The sequence below is a fragment of the Triticum aestivum genome, chromosome 7B (genome assembly GCF_018294505.1).
Source record: "Triticum aestivum cultivar Chinese Spring chromosome 7B, IWGSC CS RefSeq v2.1, whole genome shotgun sequence".
In the NCBI taxonomy this organism is placed as follows: domain Eukaryota; kingdom Viridiplantae; phylum Streptophyta; class Magnoliopsida; order Poales; family Poaceae; genus Triticum; species Triticum aestivum.
In genome coordinates, this window is record NC_057813.1 from 479001958 (window position 1) to 479021008 (window position 19051).

Consider the following 19051-nt stretch of genomic DNA (forward strand, 5'->3'; position numbering starts at 1 on the left):
ATGTCCACATCAGCAAAATCTTATGTGGAGGAGAGAGAACACTGGAGAGAGAAGAGAGCTGGCGCTTCGCCCATCGCCGGGCGATAACACAAGCTCCGATGAAATTAACCGCGCATGCAGCTGGCGAGCAGGGCAAAGCATGCATGCAGCCAATCACTGTTCCTTTCTTTGCATTTCTCTCCATACAAACATTAAAGACTACAGCTAACCTACAGCCAGTTTATTATACGCCTTGGCTATATAGCTGGCGTGGTACTAGTATAAAGCCGGCAACAGGCTACTCTATTAGCTTTGCTCTTATCTGTTCGTGTCCGTTGAAGCTTTGGGGCAGCACATGTTACAGATTACCTTATGGCTATTTCTGTACTTACATGAGGTGATTTCTGCAAAATTCGAAGTGTGCGGCGTTCAGGTTCATCCCGTACCTACATTTTGTATCCAACGTTTGAGCTGTACAGGGAGTAGCTGGAGCACCGAATCCTTTGGAGCACTGGATATTTCCCCCTGCTGGGGGTATGCCTGGGACAATGAGCTTTGCGATTGCTGAAGCAAGGAATGGTACTGCAGCTGCTCATGACGTTGATAAGGGTAATGTGGCTGTGGAATCCGCGCCTGCTGGAGGTTACCTTGAGAACACGGATCCCATTCTGGTAAGTCATCGTCGTCGCCATCGCTGTTCCAGGGTTGGGCTGCAGCAGATCTGTTACCATACTTGCGAATCAATTCTCTCACTCGGTCTGTCGGGGAAGAAGTGTGTGCTAGATGCTGATGGCTCCTGTAAGTCTGTGGCACTGTCACATTGGCAGCCGAGTTTGAGACGCTAACGAAATTGTATTCAGGTAGGTCATCATCATCCCTAACAACACCAGAACCAAAGCCAGGAGGAACATCAGCGGTTACAACTTCCTGATGAGAAGCAGTGGAAGAGCGGGATGATGGCTGGGAGATCATGGGCATAGCTGAACCAGAAGTGGCAGCCTGCCTCTTGGAGTCATCTTGCCTATTGGGCACCCTAGATGAGGCATGGGGTCTTCGCCACACGACGACTCCGATGATAGATGTTCCAGGCACAGTAAAACTACCCGAGTGCTCCTTTGGCAGGTGGTCAGCAAGTATCTGAGCTGCCTTCCCTTGAGAAGGACAGAGGTACAACTCCACCCCTTCAGAAGGCTTCACTAGCCCTACTCTCTCATCTGCTATATATGAGTCAATAGTCTGCAGAAGAACGGTAGATTGTTAGCAAATCAGGAGCTGTGTGACAATGATAAGCTTTGACTCAAGAGCAAATACTTGAGAGATAGTAGGAAGGGACCTTTAAGAGATGATGTCGACCACTCTCAAGAGAGGCCTCCTTCCAGCGTAACTCAGTTACCTGTAAAACAAGTGACAGATACTCAATGTAAGAAAAAACAATATTTTCAGGAGCAAAACTCAAGAGTAGCCAGAAAGGTCTGAAATAGGTACAGATTACCCGAAATATTCGATATTTGAATTCAGTACAATGTGAACAGGGCAGTCTACCAAAAGTCTAAATAGTACTAGTAGTTTATTTGTTATTCAAATTCACACAAAATATGGTTGATAATATGAGCATACAGATTCCAGTTCCTTTGTTCAAAAAAAAAAAAGATTCCAGTTTAGGGTCGTAAAATTCATATGCCACTATTTTAATAAGCTTACCCTATTGCCACTGTTGACCAAACTTCATGAGCTAGCTGTGACAGGTAAGCAAAGATCATTTGCCCTTCGTCACAAAAGAACTGGTCTAATATGGCCCACATATCAGCCTGTTCTGTCAGCCGTGGGCCACCAGTCAGCTAACCTCTTCCTAACTATCCCAATCTTATCTCCCCTTCTCTTTCACTGATCCATGCCTACTCATCAAATCTCCGCCAAAGCAGCATTGATGCCCGGGCTGCGGCTCTGATCAGACTGCCTCCACCCAACCAACTAGCTATAGCAGCCCAAGCTCATGTTGTCTTCTGCATGGCATGGCAGACTAGGACCATAGTCTGGCGATGGAGCGGCAAACTCCAGCAGGTGGGAGCATGAGGAAGGTCTCTTGGCTGCTTGAATGCCAAGAGGCAGGACCTCATAAGGAGAGAGAAGAGATGACACGAGGCTGAAGCATATCAATGGCAAGGCTTGGCAGAATTGCGAGAAAGGGCAAGCAGCAAGGAATGTTTATTTGGGTCAATAAGGGTAGGGAAGGTCTCGGTGATGCTATCGGCAATGGTATTGCAGCAAGGGGGTGAACAATTGAGGAACAACATGTAGGAGGGTGGTAACAGCTTCAACAAGGTTAATTGAGATGCGAGGCCTGCCATGTACCCGCTAGCATGGCTAGATCGGGCCCAGGAGAGCGGATAGCCAAACACTGACAGAGCCTGTGGCACGGTATGGTGCCGACTGAGGAAGAAAGAAAAATTTGGTTTGATGTGGCATCAAAAAGAGGGGCCAACAAATAGCGTTTTCGTCAAAAAGAAGATGAGGACGAGATGGGTATTATGAATAAGTACAACATGAAAATACCCAAGTTTGGTTATCATTAGGATATCGGTAAGTAGTTACACTATAGAGTTTGTTATTGTTTAGAGATAGATTACCTAGATCTCAATCTCAGAGAAAAATAGTCTATCTACCTATAAAACTAGTAAACTATATCTAAGAGTAGTCTATCTATAACAAATGATAATAACTAAAGTTGGGCATTTGCAGCTGTCCACGGCCCTAGCAAAAACAGTAGTACAATTTTAAGAAGTGGTGATAAAATAGGGAGTGTCTGTTTTGCAGCGGCATTTCAGGTATTCAGTTACTTACAGTAGCACAAGGCTTACAGCATGTGTGAAATCTGTGTGATTTTATTCTTTTTCAATTTAGTGCTTAAGTATGTTCAGTTGTTCACTAAGAGAAAATCATGATATTATGATGAATAATTATGTTGCATGTGGTGTAAACTAACACAAATATCAAATCTGACAGGATTTGGGAGCGATCACAGAAAGCCTGTGAAGGCCCGAGTTTGCCTCACACAATAGAATTATAATTCAAATACGTGGTCCTGCGTACAGTTGCAGTTGCCATGATAAACTACCATACTGGAAGAGCGCAAGATCACATTGCACGCACCACGATACAGTTCAAGAGTAATGCTAAACATGCATAAATATTCTTATCAGGGCCTTCCCTTTCCTTTCTTTTCTTGTCCAATGTTTATTCTCCCGGTCGCTTTGCAATATCATACTGTTGGTAAGAGCACCCTAACAGTATCGTACCAAGATGCTCAAGTTCAGTATGTCAAAGCTCAAAGCAATCTATTTGTTTTACTATATAAAAGTCTATCTGCACCTTTGTTAACCGTACACAGGTGACCTTCAAGAAAGTAAATGGTTCGATATAACACTGATGTAACAGTAAATGTACCAAATGTCACAATCTAGAAGTGTCGAACTATTAACTAACTATACGATGACTAGGTGACTAGGTCTATCCATGGCTTGCTTCTATTGATCTGTTGCAGGAAACTCAGTTGTGTACACTATGAAGTCCACGGCTTATCATATGAAAAGATTATGAAATTCGCAGTACCTGACAATACTACAACTGCAACATATGTTGAGAAAAAAAATCCCTACATGGATCATGACAGAAAAGCGCTTCCTAGTGGTATATGATATATTTTTGTGAGGGTACAAGATATACACACACAACCATTCACACCACCACACCTACACACAAGTGTGGGTCTCCCACACATGCTGGCATGTGCTATCCCATATAACATGAGGATGCACCCTGAATAAATATGGCACACCCTGTCAATCCTAAGGGCTGAACCCAGGTGGGTTGGAACGAACAATCTCGCTCCCACCACTAGGCCACAGGCCCATCCCTTCAAGATCTGCCACGTTGGCTTCAAACGCACTAACTAACGGTGGCATTTAATCTTCCATTTTATGGCATCCCAGGGCCTAGACTGTGAACGGGTACACTGTGAGTTCACATGATACAGAAAATTCAGTTTATGTAGCTATTATGTAACCACAACGAAACACACTCAAGAGAACATGTTTTCGCTGGGTCCTTACAATCAATTATTATCCTGTCAAAGCGACAAACACAACTGTTTGCAAGGCAAAAGGTGCAAGAATGTGTATATGCCAGTAACAGAAAAGGTATAATCCAATTGCCAATTTTAATTAACAACGTAGTCATCAAACCAACAATAGCATATATGAAACCACACAAAGAAATAATAGTTACCGTTATAGTACGGCTGCTGGATTTAGGAAGCTGTTCGAGAAATTCTTCAAAAGCACTGAGTCTCACCCTTCCCTTGATTTCAAGAAAGCGGCGCCACTCATTTGTAGATGGCTTTTTACCACTGCAAAAGAGAAGCAACATGACAATGAAATAAGGATGCCGCCAAGACATTGAGATGCATGCTAGGACATGTGATGCTCTACAAAATGAAATGGTCTGTTATTCGTTAAAATTGTTGAAAATACAAATGAAAGTACTTCTTGTAGTTAACTGGGCATCTCAAAAAAAGGTTAATCATGCATGAGTATCATAAGCAAGGTAGATGAAACAAACCTTTTGAAGATAGCAACAATATTTGTGAGTGAAGACAAACTAAGCTCAATTGTTCCCTCCCATATAATGTCATGTGTCAGCACAGCATCAGGAGTAATATTACACTGCATAGTAGATTCAGGAATCGAGACGTTAACAGTATCTGATTTTTCAGCATCCACCTCTTCAGGGGGGGATTTGACTAACACATCTCCCTTTGGTTCTTCAACTGGATCCAAAACTGGAACTGGTTTGTTTATGGGTGATTCTGACTTGGATTCACAATAACCTCTTTGAGACGGCACATCAGAATGAAATTGGAATTCTGATACGGCGGCCTTGTCCATGGTTATGGGAAAATTTGCTGACTTAGCTTTGTCGGCTTTGTTAGTATTAGGATCATCTTGCAGGACTCCAATGGACTGATCTTTAGAATGTGGTTCTGAATCAAGGACCTGCATGAATTCATCCAGTGAAATGATCAGTGGGAGATTCTCCATAACCTTCAGGTCATCAACCATTGGTTCTAGCATGAGATCATTTTTCTCATTTGCTGGATATTCTAAATTGCTTGATGTGTTGCTGTTCCATGTCCCAACTACATCTTGCACACTGTTGTCCGATTCCTTGGTCACCCAGGGTACACTTGCTTTATCGTCAGATTTGGTCTGAACTGCAACAGGTTCTGATGGAACATAAGAAAGTGAATCACCACCAAGCCCAACTTCTACCGGAAAAACATCAGTTTCTTCCACCTCAACTTGAAATTCTCCCTTGTGTGTTTTCCTCACCAAGCGTCTAACGTCCACTTCTCTATCAGGAAGAACAACCATTTTTGCAAGCTCTTCAGCTTTAGCCATCCGCCACTCTGAAAGCTCCTTTGAAGCAAGTTCTTCAATGGTCATCGCACATAGGCATTTAGGTGTTATTTCTCCAGACAAGACTCTTTCCCTCAGCCCAGGATTGTTTTTATCTTTCAGATTAAACAGAAGTGATCTACCTTTCTCCTTGTATTTCTTATTAACTCCCTCAAATAATTTGAACATCTCCTCTTCAATTATGAATGCTAACCTTTGGGCCTTATGAATCCTGACCTTCTTTTCTTCTATTACCTCATCCATGGTAGTTCCTCTTTTAGACTCCAGGACAATTTGAGATAAATTAACCCCAGTTTGAACATCAGACATCCTGGCCCTTTTTGGATTTGGTTGTGACATGGATTCAGAAGCTCCAAGAGCAATGTGGGGAGTCCAGCAAAGCCCATCACCTTGCAAAACATCATCTAAAGAAACAGTGCTATTGCCCAATACTTTGTTTCCCAATGGAACATGTTCTGTTCGTTGCTGCATTGTCATGTTTGATCCCAAATTGCTACATAACGTGCCACCGTGTTCGCTTCTGATAGCAGCAACCTTTGTGACATTATCATCATCATCATCATCTTTACCTGCATCCTGGAATACGGCTGTGATTCCTTGCATTCTACCACCGTCTGCCTGCCTGTTGTCACCAGCTGATCCCACAAGTGACACATTTCCAGAAGATTGCTGGTCAGAATCTGTACTCAAGGCAGCAGACAGAGCCTCCCTGAATTTCGATCTCACAGACTCAGACAACTGCGGATGAGCCTTCGGCGGCAGTTCCTTCTGAACAGAACGCTTGCCAGCAGAAAACTGCGATGGTGGCGACTTGAGCATCTGGACCTTGGGCGACATCGCCATCTTCTTGACCACCGAGGGCGGCGCCGGCGGCTGCGAGGCAACAATCCCAGGATGACCCGCTTGAACACGCAGGACCTGCTGCGGCGGCCTCAACGACACCCTGCTCAAAGGCCTCGACCCGGTGAGGTCCGCGCTGGGCCTGGGCACGCCAACCTGCGCCGGGTGCTGGCTCATGGGCACGATCAAGTAGGAGCTGGCCGGCGCGGGCGCGCCCCAGTTGCCAGGGTGGAACGCCGCGGGGTACGGGACCTGCGCGGACCGGTGCGCAGCCGAAGGCAATTGTGGCTGTGGCGCCCGCCCCTGCTTCGTGAGCTCCATCGCTCTGCTGCACACTCCAGACACACGCACGCGGCAAAAGGTGAGACCAATCCATAGCGGATGGGAGTTGGCTAGGGTTGTGCTAGCACGCCAAGCGACCGAACTGCTCGGCGAGGGAAACGGCGCGTGGGTGCGCAACGCGGGTTTCTCGGAGAGCTCACCTCGGTGCCGTCGGAGTGAGGCGGTGCAGAGGCCGGAGGGCGGCGGCCGCGGCGGTGGCGTAGCGGGGGCTTGGTAGAGTGCCTAGGTGGTGGGGTCGGTGGTAGGGTTCGAGGATTTGGGGGTTTTGCGCTTTTGGGCGCGGTGGGGACGAAGGAGACGCCAGTGAAGGTGAAGGGTGCCGCCGCAGCACGCCGGCACGCGGGGCTGCGGCGTGGGCAAAATGCTGGTTGCTGGGCCTTCGAGGCCATCGCTTTGAGCCCGTGAATGTGCAAGATTTGTGTTTTGAGCCCACGAATGTGCAAGTGCTGCTTACCGTGCATGCTCGTGATTATTGAGTTTTTTTTTCGGGAGACGTGATTATTGAGTTGGGCTTCCTGAGAAAACTTCATCCGCCTTCGCTTGTCTCTGTCGCTCGGCTCTCTCAGTCTGACTTATAAGAATCCCTCACCTCAAAAAAAAACTTATAAGAATCCTTTTTTTTTAGAACTGACTTATAAGAATCCCTTTTTTTTGGCAGTAACTGACTTATAAGGGCATGTACAATGCATAGTCTCAAGGTGATGCCTCGCATGCCATGTAGGATCGGATATGACGTAAAGTAGGTTCGGATAGGGAAGCGGGATCCTCTCCAGGAGGCGGGTGCTTGAAGAGAAAAAGTGTGGTCCGGTGACAAAAGCTGAAAATATTGGAGTGAAAAGTACAGATGCATGTGTACTAGAATCTTTATTTTCTATTTTTTAATGAGGTCCACTAGTGATAGCTTGCATTAGGGAGAAAAAATAAATGTAGATGCCTCAAATTACTTTTTGTCATGGGGCATATGTATCCATATGCCACCATTGTACATGCCCTAAGGGCATGAACTATGCTACAGCGTGGACAGCTGCTCCACCGATCCACGTCAGATAAACAGCCGATGTGGAAGAGAAAGAGAGAAAAAATCGTGTTGTCAGAGTAAAACGGTCTCTTGCAGAGGAGTCCGCTGCCTCGCTCAAAAGTAAAGGGGGCAATGTGCTGCATGTGTGAAGGCCCACTGGTAAAGTAAGGCTGGTCATAGTGGGGAGTAACTTAGACTAGTAACATACATATGTTACTAGTCTATGTTACTACCTTCATAGTGGGTAGTGTCATAGGTGTGGTAACATAGTTGCCTTCATTTATTACTTTGTAGACTCATTATGCATTGGAAACCGCTATGTGATGGTAACATATTATGTTACTCTATTTGCCTCTCTCCTCATTAATTACTTGCCACATCACCATTTTTGCTTATGTGGCATCTATGTTACTACCTATGTTACTCCCACTATGACCAGCCTAAGAGAGAGAGCTAGGAAAGAAAAATTAAGTATGGCCCAGTGATGCAGCGTTGGTAGCTGGGGCAGCACCAAGGTGCTACCCCTATTGTACATACCCTAACAGGAGGCAATGGGCAATGTGGCTTCTCGTTTTGCCTTTTTACGTGAGACGAGTACATGATGAAGTAGTCACGCCACATACGTACGAACGAAACGATCTTACCTAAGCACTTGCAACAACCAACAACCATGTAAAAAAACAGATATTAGCAGTTTAGCAGATGGCTCCTTCCCGTTGACTTCAGAATTCAGATCAAATCGCTACCCTGCGTCCCCACACATCGCGCGTGCTATATGGGAGTATTTTTAACCACGCATCACCCCCCGCCCCCGACGGTCAACCCGCCCGCCCGTCTCTCCGCGGCCGGCGGCCGTCGCCGTCACCATCTCGCGGTGCCGTCGATTAGATTAACCGCGCGTCGTCGCTGACGTACGTCGATCAGGTTAGCTACAGCGTGCAGACCAACGACGCTCCAACCAGCCCTCAATGCGGGCGGGCGGGGCGGGCCGTCGTTGCTGCCGCCACGCGCGGCACGGCCGATGAATCTAGTTGGGGAGGTTGGTTGGTTGGTTGGTGGCCGTGCCTGTCTCCCACTTGGCCCGATCGAGTCGCTGTAGCCCGGTCTCCGGGGTCAGCTGGAATGCAGCTGCGTGATGTCCACGGGCCACCCTCGAAGGAGAGACGTATGTGCCGCCGGGATCCGCGCTGCTTCGTACTGTACGTGGATGAACGACGCTCCGTCTCCAGTCCATCAGCCGAATAATCCGTCGGCAGATTTGGGTGCTGCTACTAGTCGCGGGTGAGGTGACCGACTCCGGAGGCGCCACCGCGGTCCACGCATGCATGCATTGCGTTGCATGGGGTCAATCGGGGCGTGCTCGCTCGGGTGCTTCTGCTGTGAAGCTTCTCTCGGCGTCTAACGTAACACCTGCATGGCTAGAAGCTAAGGCTCCATGTAAGCACAGATTAGAGTATAAATTTCGATCTCCTTTTTACAAAAATCGATTTGAACCAGGTATGCTCGACACCTGTGATGCAGTACATGCTGAAACGTGAATTATTTTCTGCACGGGCATTGAACAAGATTTTGAAAAGCACCTACTTTACCCTTTCAACCACGTGTTAGCACTTGAAGTGGTTCATACGTGATGACCCCACAAGTAAGGGCAATGTAACATTCTCTCCTTGATCAGAAGTCAAGCTTGGTAACATGCCGCCAAACCGCTAGCTTCCTATCAAAAGACACAGCAGCCTCCTCCCCTAAAAAATTAGAGTTCCTCTACCTCCCGTCATCGCCATCGCCGGTCCACCTTGTCTTCGGTGGCCTTAGGGTCATGGGCGCGATGGATCTCAGCCCTTGTTGGTGGGAGAGCTATGTCTTTATATGTGTTTTTCAGTTTCGTTAGGCTTCCTGTCCTGCTCGGGAAGGTGAGATGGTAGTGGCTCCCTGAAGATGGAATAAAGTTCTCCCCTCCCCCCCCCCCCCCTCCTTCGTCGTCATGGTGGTGTGTCTAGCATCATCGGTGGCATGTGAAGGTGTGCCTCCGGCGGATAGTTTGCTCGGATCTTGTCGTAGTTTGTCTATGTTCGTGTGACTTCAGGTTGGATCATTTTGATCTACACTACTCTTCAATGACGGCGGTTGCTGTTCTGCTGCGCTGGTCCAATGGGGCATTAGCACGACAACTTCCCGACTGTCTACTACAACAAGTTTTGCCCGGCTCCGGCGAAGGAGGGACGATGACGACGCGCCTTCGGCTTGTAGTCGTCGCTAGGTGGTATATGGATTTGGATGTAATTTTTATTATTTCTAATGTTCATCATACTGCCATGATTGAAGATGAATAGCTCGAAAGTTTTTTCGCCAAAAAAAACTAAAACAAGTTTTGCCCGGCTCCCGTGAGGGACGGCGATGACAGCGGGCGCGTCTTTGGCTCGTTTCAGTTCTTATAGTCACCACTAGGTGGTATACGGATTTGGATGTAATTTTTATTATTTTTAGTGTTCATCATACTGTCATGATTGAAGATGAATAGCTTGAAAGTTTCTTCACCAAAAAAAAAACTAAAACAAGTTTTGCCCGGCTCCCGTGAGGGAGGGCGATGACGGCGGGCGCGTCTTTGGCTCGTTTCAGTGCTTATAGTCGCAGCTAGGTGGTATACGGATTTGGATGTAATTTTTATTATTTCTAGTGTTCATCATACTGCCGTGATTGAAGATGAATAGCTTGAAAGTTTTTTCGCCAAAAAATAATAATTAAAACAAGTTTTGCCCGGCTCCCGTGAGGGAGGGCGATGACGGCGGGCGCGTCTTTGGCTCGTTTCAGTGCTTATAGTCGCCGCTAGGTGGTATACAGATTTAGGTGTAATTTTTATTATTTCTAGTGTTCGTCATACTGCCGTGATTGAAGATGAATAGCTTGAAAGTTTTTCGCCAAAAAAACTGGGGGGGTGGCGATGAAAGAGGCGCGTCTTTGGCTCGTTTCAGTGCTTGTAGTCGTCGCTTGGTGGTCTATAAATCTGGGTGTAATTTTTTTATTTCTGGTGTTCGTTGTACTGTGAGCCTTTAAGATGAATAGATCAGATTTTTTCCGAAAAGAAAAAAAAACTAGGACTTGTCCAACATGGAAGCAGGTAGCTTTTTTTAATAGGGTCCGTCTATATTACATCTAGATGTGAGATAATATCTCACATCTAAGTATGATGTCAACGCCACCTCCTCATTGTTTATCTTGTTTGTCCGACTTTGATTCACTAGTAGAAAAAGGACCTAATATGAGACACATTAGTGCCGGTTCCAACGGCTAGCCGGCCGTTCTCATTAGTATCAGTTCGTGGCGAACCTTTTGTACCGGTTCGTGGCACGAACCGGTACTAAAGATGGTGGTGGCAGGGTGTTGTCAGTCTGTGGCCCGTCCAACACCTTTAGTACCAGTTCGTGGCACGAACCGATACTAAAGGTCGACCTACATAAACCCTTCGTCCACCCGAGCTCGCTCTGTTCTTCCCCTTTCCCCTCTCCTCCTCTGTTCTTCCCCTCTTCCTCTCGAACTCATCACACATTTTGCCCAAAATTTGTCAAGATTTGAAGGCCCCCATCCATTCAAATGATCACAAAGGTTAGCAACTTTGTCCTTTCAACTCTCATTGCTAGATTAGCTCTTGCAATGCTTTGTATAGTTATTAATTTGGGAGGAATTATATTTGCTAGCATTTGATTTATATGCAATTTGAGGTCAAAAATAACACTTAGTTTGCATATGTAGGTGTGGTTTACTTAGTGCCTTCTAAATCTCTGTTGTAACCACCGTCGATCGCCCGCACCGTCCCGTCGCCGGCACCACCTTGTGGTGAGGCTCTTGTTCATGAATGTTTTACATTACCAAATTGATGTTTGTGTGATTTGGATATATAGTTAATCGTATAATTATCTTACCCGTATGTTGTTTGTTATACATAGTGCCATGGTTTTGATTGTTGGAAATATGCCCTAGAGGCAATAATAAATTAGTTATTATTATATTTCCTTGTTCATGATAATCGTTTATTATCCATGCTATAATTGTATTGATAGGAAACTCAGATACATGTGTGGATACATAGACAACACCGTGTCCCTAATAAGCCTCTAGTTAACTAGCTCGTTGATCAACAGATGGTAACGGTTTCCTGACCATGGACATTGGATATCGTTGATAACGGGATCACATCATTAGAAGAATGATGTGATGGACAAGACCCAATCCTAAGCCTAGCACAAAGATCGTAGTTCGTATGCTAAAGCTTTTCTAATGTCAAGTATCATTTCCTTAGACCATGAGATTGTGCAACTCCCAGATACCGTAGGAATGCTTTGGGTGTACCAAACGTCACAACGTAACTGGGTGACTATAAAGGTGCACTACAGGTATCTCCAAAAGTATCCATTGGGTTGGCACGAATCGAGACTGGGATTTGTCACTCCGTGTGACGGAGAGGTATCTCTGGGCCCACTCAGTAGGACATCATCATAATGTGCACAATGTGATCAAAGATTTGATCGCGGGACGATGTGTTACGGAACGAGTAAAGAGACTTGCCGGTAACGAGATTGAACAAGGTATCGGTATACCGACGATCGAATCTCGGGCAAGTATAATACCGATAGACAAAGGGAATTGAATACGGGATCTATTGAGTCCTTGACATCGTGGTTCATCTGATGAGATCATCGTGGAACATGTGGGAACCAACATGGGTATCCAGATCCCGCTATTGGTTATTGACCGGAGAACGTCTCGGTCATGTCTGCATGGTTCCCGAACCCGTAGGGTCTACACACTTAAGGTTCGATGACGCTAGGGTTATAAAGGAAGTTTGTATGTGGTTACCAAATGTTGTTCGGAGTCCCGGATGAGATCCCGGACGTCATGAGGAGTTCCAGAATGGTCCGGAGGTAAAGATTTATATATGAAAAGTTGTTGTTCGGGTTCTGGAAAAAGTTCGGGTTTTTTCGGTATTGTACCGGGAAGCTTCCAGAAGGTTCCGGAGGATTCCGGAGGGGTCCGGAGGTCCGGAAATTGTTCCACCACGTCCAATACAGTAGCATGGGCTGTAGGGGGGCGCCCTAGCCTTAATGGGCCAGGGGCACCAGCCCCCCCAAGGCCCATGCGCATGGGAAGGGGAAAACCCTAAGGGGGAGGGCCTCCACTTGACTCGCCCCCTCCTCAGATTGGATCTGAGGGGGCCGGCCCCCCTCTCCCTTGCCCCTATATATATGTGGGGGGTGGGAGGGCAGCCGCACCACAAGTTCTGGCGCAGCCCTCCCCCTCTCCCAAGTACTCCTCCTCTCCCGCGGTGCTTGGCGAAGCCCTGCAGGATTGCCACGCTCCTCCACCACCACCACGCCGTTGTGCTGCTGCTGGACGGAGTCTTCCTCAACCTCTCCCTCTCTCCTTGCTGGATCAAGGCATGGGAGACGTCACCGGGCTGTACGTGTGTTGAACGCGGAGGTGCCGTCCGTTCGGCACTAGGATCTCCGGTGATTTGGATCACGACGAGTACGACTCCTTCAACCCCGTTCTCTTGAACGCTTCCGCTTAGCGATCTACAAGGGTATGTAGATGCACTGTCCTTCCCCTCGTTGCTGGTTTCTCCATAGATAGATCTTGATGACACGTAGGTTATGTTTTGAATTTCTGCCACGTTCCCCAACATTGATATCCGTCCCCGTCGGCCCTCGTCCTTGTTATGATTCGGATGTGGTATATTCTCTTTTAAAACTAGTTGTTGCATTTCGTGTTTATGACAAATTATGCCCATCAAGTTGACATAGATATTTTTATCTAGGAGGTATGTGAACCGGAAATTCCAACCGACCCTATTGTCGAGAGGTTAAATTTAGTTGAAAGAGAAAACGAGTATTTGAAAGAAAAATTGAAAAGAATTGAGGGGGAGAAGATGGAATTGGAGTTGCATGTTGCCGATGTCGTCGATGATCACAAGATCAAGATGGAGAAAATGAGGTTGAAGATTAGAAAGATTAGAAAATATGCCATTGATAGTATGGCTTGGTATCATTATGTTGTTGGATCAATTGTTACCTTAGTTGTGATCTTCATCGCATTTGTTGTTGCATTTAAATTCTTTAGCTAGAGAGTTATTTGTATGTTGCATTTAATTAAGTGTTGTATATGAACTTTATGTATGAACTTTATGTATGAACTTGTATTAATTTAGTCTATTCGGTGTTGTGTAATGAAGATGAGCCGACAATGGATGTATGATGACCGATGCTCTCCCGAGTTCATTAATGGCGTGCATACTTTTCTGCTTGCCGCTGAGGCAAACAAGCGGGCGGATGGTTTTATGCCTTGTCCATGTGCTGGCTGTAAGAATGGTCACAGTTACTCTACATCAAGAACCATTCACGTCCACCTATTTGAGTCCGGTTTCATGCCCCACTATAATATTTGGACCAAGCACGGAGAAATAGGTGTTATGATGGAAGACAATGAAGAATAAGAGGACGACGATGGCTATCCTGGCCATGGGTTCACTGAATACGATGATACAACAATGGGGGAAGAAGCTGAGCCGGCAATGCGGGAAGAAGCTGAAGAAGAGGCATCAGATGAGCCCGCTGATGATCTAGGTCGGGCCATTGCCGATGCAAAGAGAAACTGCGCAAGTGATCTGGAGAGGACGAAGTTGCAACGCATGTTAGAGGATCACAAGAAATTTTTGTACCTGAATTGCGAAGCTGACAAAAAAAAGTTGGGCACCACACTTGAATTGCTGCAATGGAAGGCAGAGAATGGTGTATCTGATAAGGGATTTGGAAAGTTGCTGGTAATGATAAAGAATATGCTTCCAAAGGACAACGAATTGCCCGAGAGTACGTATGAAGCAAAGAAGGATGTCTGCCCTCTAGGGTTTGAGGTGCAAAAGATACATGCATGCCCTAATGACTGCATCCTCTACCGCGGTGAGTACGAGGATTTGAACGCTTGCCCGGTATGCGGTGCATTGCGTTATAAGATCAGTCGCGATGACCCTGGTGATGTCGAGGGCGAGCGCCCCAGGAAGAAGATTCCTGCCAAGGTGATGTGGTATGCTCCTATAATACCACGGTTGAAATGTTTGTTCCAAAACAAAGAGCATGCGAAGGCGATGCGGTGGCACGCAGAAGACCATAAGAAAGACGGAAAGTTGAGAGTACCCACTGACGGTTCACAGTGGAGAAAAATTGAGAGAAAGTACTGGGAGGAGTTTGCAGGTGACCCAAGGAATGTATGGTTTGGTCTAAGCATAGATGGCATTAATCCTTTTGGGGAGCAGAGCAGCAACCATAGCACGTGGCCTGTGACTCTATGTTTGTATAACCTTCCTCCTTGGTTGTACATGAAGCGGAAGTTCATTATGATGCCAGTGCTCATCCAAGGCCCTAAGCAACCCGACAACGACATTGATGTGTACCTAAGGCCATTAGTTGAAGAACTATTACAGCTGTGGAATGGAACATGTGTATGTGCGTGGGATGAGCACGGACAGGAAGAATTTGACCTAAAAGCGTTGCTGTTCGTGACCATCAATGATTGGCCTGCTCTCAGTAACCTTTCAGGACAGACAAACAAGGGATACCGTGGATGCACGCACTGTTTGGATGATACCGATAGTATATATTTGCATAGTTGTAGGAAGAATGTGTACCTGGGACATCGTTGATTTCTTCCGACAAGGCATCCCGTAAGAAAGAAAGGCAAGCATTTCAAAGGTGAGGTGGATCACCGGACGAAGCCTTGCCACCGTACTAGTGCTGATGTACATGATATGGTCAAGGATTTGGAGGTAATCTTTGGAAAGGGTCCTAGCGGAAAACCTATTCCGAAGGACGCTGACGGACGTGCACCCATGTGGAAGAAGAAATCTATATTTTGGGACCTGTTGTCACACCCCTAGCTTCTGGCAATGCACTAGTACCAGTCTTTGGTGATGCATCATGTTTACTTTTACAGAAAGTTGAAATGGGGATTGACTAAGCCCTAGCACCAAATGAATTTAACTAGGGTCAAAATAAAACATTTTTCATTGAACTCAAAATGTCCTCTAAAAATGTTCAACATTTCTGGTTTGAGGTGGAAGCATCTACCAAAAATGGTTTATATTTTTGCAGGACATATTTGGTCACTGAATTAAATCATATAGTATTTTCATTTGGGCATTTAAATGCTATTAAACATTTCAAATGCTCAAATAATCATAAACTAAAATGTTTACTGTTGGATATATTCTAAATAGTAGCCATGATTAGTTTCATGATTTTTGAAAGTGTCTGAGTATTTTTAATAAAGCCCTAAATTTACAGAATAATAGAAAACTGAGATGATTAGAAAAAGAGAGAGAGAGAAAGACCCGTACCTGGGCCACTTACCTGTAGCCGGCCCAGCTTCTGCGCGGCCCGTTACTGTGCAGCCCAGCTGCCAGTCATCTTCCTCCCCCTCGCCCCGAAGCAGCTGTGTGCTGGACGCACGCGCGCCGACGCCGGCCACCTCCTGCTTCGCCGTGGCAGCCTCCCCGACTTCCTCGCGACGCCACGGAGACGTCCCCGACCCCCTCTCACTTCTCCCTCGCTCTCTGGACCTCCCTCCCCCTCGCTCCTCTGTTTCCCCTCCCGCGACCGAGCGGAGCTCGCCGTCATCGTCGCCGTACCCATGGCCACCGGCCACCCCTAGCCTCGCCGATGCACCCAGGAGCTCCGCCTCGATCCCCTCTTCCTCCCCACCGATCCACAGCCCTCCGGAAGCCCTGCATCACCACCATCGCCGTCGTCTTCTACCTCGGACCCGCCGGCCATCTTCGTCAAATTCACCGGCTCCGGACCGTCCCCGACCTCGCCGAGCGTCCCCTCGTCATCGCCGTGAGTCACTGACCCTCTCCCCTAACTCAGCATGCTTCCCTCCGTGCCGTAGCGCCGTTCCCCACGAGCACCGAAGCCACCATCCGCCATTGCTGCTGCACGCATAGCCCCCGAGCTCCCCTGGCCTCACTGAGCTGCTCTTAGCGCTCCCCATGACTAGCAGGTGTTGCCCAGCCTCTCCATTTGCTCACTGATGCACCGTAGCGACGCGCCCGAGCACCACCGAACACCATCGCCGCCAAAGCTCGTCGCCGGCATGAGTTCCGGCGACCCCACGACCTCCCACTCGGTCCTCTGGATGCGCGGGAGCAAGGGCCATCCCCTGGTGCCCTCAGCGCGACCAGCCGCGGGCTGTAGCGCCGTCCCGAGCAACTCCGGCGAGGTCTCGCCGTCGCCGTGGTCGCCGGCGTCACTAGCTGACGTGGCGCTGATTTAGTTAGCACTAACGACCACGCTAAACACCCCCACAGCCACTGACAGTGGGCCCCACCCCTGGTCAAACCCCAGTCAGCGCTGGGTTTGACCGGGATTAGCTCCTGTGTCACTGACGTGTGGCCCCCACACGTCAGGTTTGACCTGGGGCGCCCAGTTGACCCTGCTGACGTCACTGTGACGTGGGGCTGACGCAATAAGTATTTTCTGGATTTAATTTAATTCTGAAATTCCAGAAAATGCCTAAAACTTCAATAAATCATAGAAAATTAACCGTAACTCCAAATTAAATAAATTATATATGAAAAATTATCAGAAAAATTCAAGGAATCCATCTGTACCATTTTCATGCATGTTAGAACAACTTATAGCTGCTGTTTAGCACAAATCATATAAAGGGCATTTATTTAATCACATATGGAGTTTGAATTTGAATCTTGTATTCAAACCAACTTCATTTAATCTGTTGCTAGTTGCATTAGCCAAAACACATTCATTTTGCCATGTCATGATCATGCATCATATTGTGCATTGCATTGATTGTGTTCCCTTCTGTGTTGCCGGTATTTGTCCCCTCTCGATAGACGTGATACCGATGATGTGATCGTTGACACTGATGAAGACTCAATGTTATCTTCAGAAGTGCCAGGCAAGCAAAACCCCCTTGTTCATTCCGATAAAATCCCACTCTCTCGCTCCTGCTCTCTTTTACTGCATTAGGACAACATCGATTCATCTGTTACTTGCTGTGGTAGCTGAACCCCTTTATCCTCTGCATGACCTGTCATTCCACAGTAATTAGATGAAACCCACTAGCATGAGTAGGAGTTGTTTGAGCCCTGTTGTGCCTACTCATTCATGTTTGTTTGTCATGCCTGCTACTGCTTAGAGTTGAGTCAGGTCTGATTCATCGGGGATGAATCAGAGGCGTGTGAACATGTCCTACTGTGTGTGAGCTAAGTGTGTGAACACGATTTGGTAAAGGTAGCGGTGAGAGGCCATGTAGGAGTGCATGGTGGGTTGTCTCATTGTAGCCGTCCTCAGGAACTGAGTTCTGTGTTTGTGATCCATGATTCAGCTACTACCATACATTGGGCCCTGAAATATGACCCCGCTCGACTTCTTATTCACCCTTGTCCTCTGTCCAGGAGTTGCAAGTAGTTTCTGGTGTTTGTAGTATGTTGGAGGCCGTGGACAGCGCTGACCGTAGGGGTGGGCTGTGATGCGGTAGGCACGTGGCCGGGTAAACCGGGCGCCCGTTTGGTGTCACGGAACCCTGTTCACATCGTTTGGGGCTGTGAGCGAAACTCCGGCCGGATCTCCTCATGGATGGAACCCGAATAGGCAATAAACCTGGACTAGAGACTTGAGTGTTTAGGTAGGTCGTGGTCTACACCCACGTCGGCTTTCGCTTGAAGTCTGCCGAGCACATGTCGTGTGCAGACGCTAAGTGGTGGAAACGTGTATGAAGAAGTACACCCCTGCAGGGTTAACATCATCTATTCGAATAGCCGTGTCCGCGGAAAAGGACTTCTGGGTTGCTTATATCAGTTCATAGACAAGTGAAAGTGGATACTCTAAAATACGCAAGATAAGCGTGAGTGCTATGGATGGCGTTCTCGTAGGGAGACGGGAGCGGATCCATAGTGGTGTATTGATATGGTGAATATGTGGACTCGTGTGCGCCACCTCAAAAGAGTTACTTGCAGTCGTAGTTCAGGATAGCCACCGAGTCAAAGCTGGCTTGTTGCAGTTAAACCCCACCATCCCTTTGTTGATAATGATGCATATGTAGTTAGTTCTGATGTAAGTCTTGCTGGGTACATTTGTACTCACGTTTGCCTATTTTATGTTTTGTGCAGAGAGACTTCAGTCTCACTAGTAGTTCCGCGTGGACTTCGACGTTTAGCTTGTTACCTCAGCTACGATCTTGTGCCCTCGGCAGGATCTGATAAATAGTCAGGCTTCTCAGCCCTTTTCATTTATAGATGTCTGTACTCAGACATGATAGCTTCCGCTTGTGCTTTGACTTGTATGCTCTGATTGTTGGGTCATGAGACCCCTGTTTGTAATATCTCGCTCCTCAG

The 19051-nt window shown here is 47.1% G+C and overlaps 1 protein-coding gene across 1 annotated transcript; it reads right to left on the reverse strand.

Moving 5' to 3' along the window:
* Positions 1 to 6941, reverse strand: LOC123159511 (uncharacterized). Its single transcript, XM_044577349.1, has 5 exons — positions 6776 to 6941; positions 4597 to 6621; positions 4264 to 4384; positions 1313 to 1372; positions 1 to 1215 (listed from the first exon to the last, which is right to left on the reverse strand). Exons 2-5 carry the CDS (start codon positions 6612 to 6614, stop codon positions 415 to 417), a joined length of 3000 nt encoding a protein of 999 aa, XP_044433284.1. The 5' UTR covers positions 6615 to 6621; positions 6776 to 6941; the 3' UTR covers positions 1 to 414.
* Positions 6942 to 19051: the final 12110 nt, after the last annotated feature.

Coding starts and splice junctions, on each gene's coding strand:
- LOC123159511 (XM_044577349.1), bottom strand. CDS start 6,614: ATGGAGCTCACGAAGCAGGGGCGGGCGCCACAGCCACAATTGCCTTCG. Junction 4,385..4,596: donor ATTGTTGCTATCTTCAAAAG/GTTTGTTTCATC, acceptor TCTCTTTTGCAG/TGGTAAAAAGCCATCTACAA. Junction 1,216..1,312: donor GTCGACATCATCTCTTAAAG/GTCCCTTCCTAC, acceptor GTTCTTCTGCAG/ACTATTGACTCATATATAGC.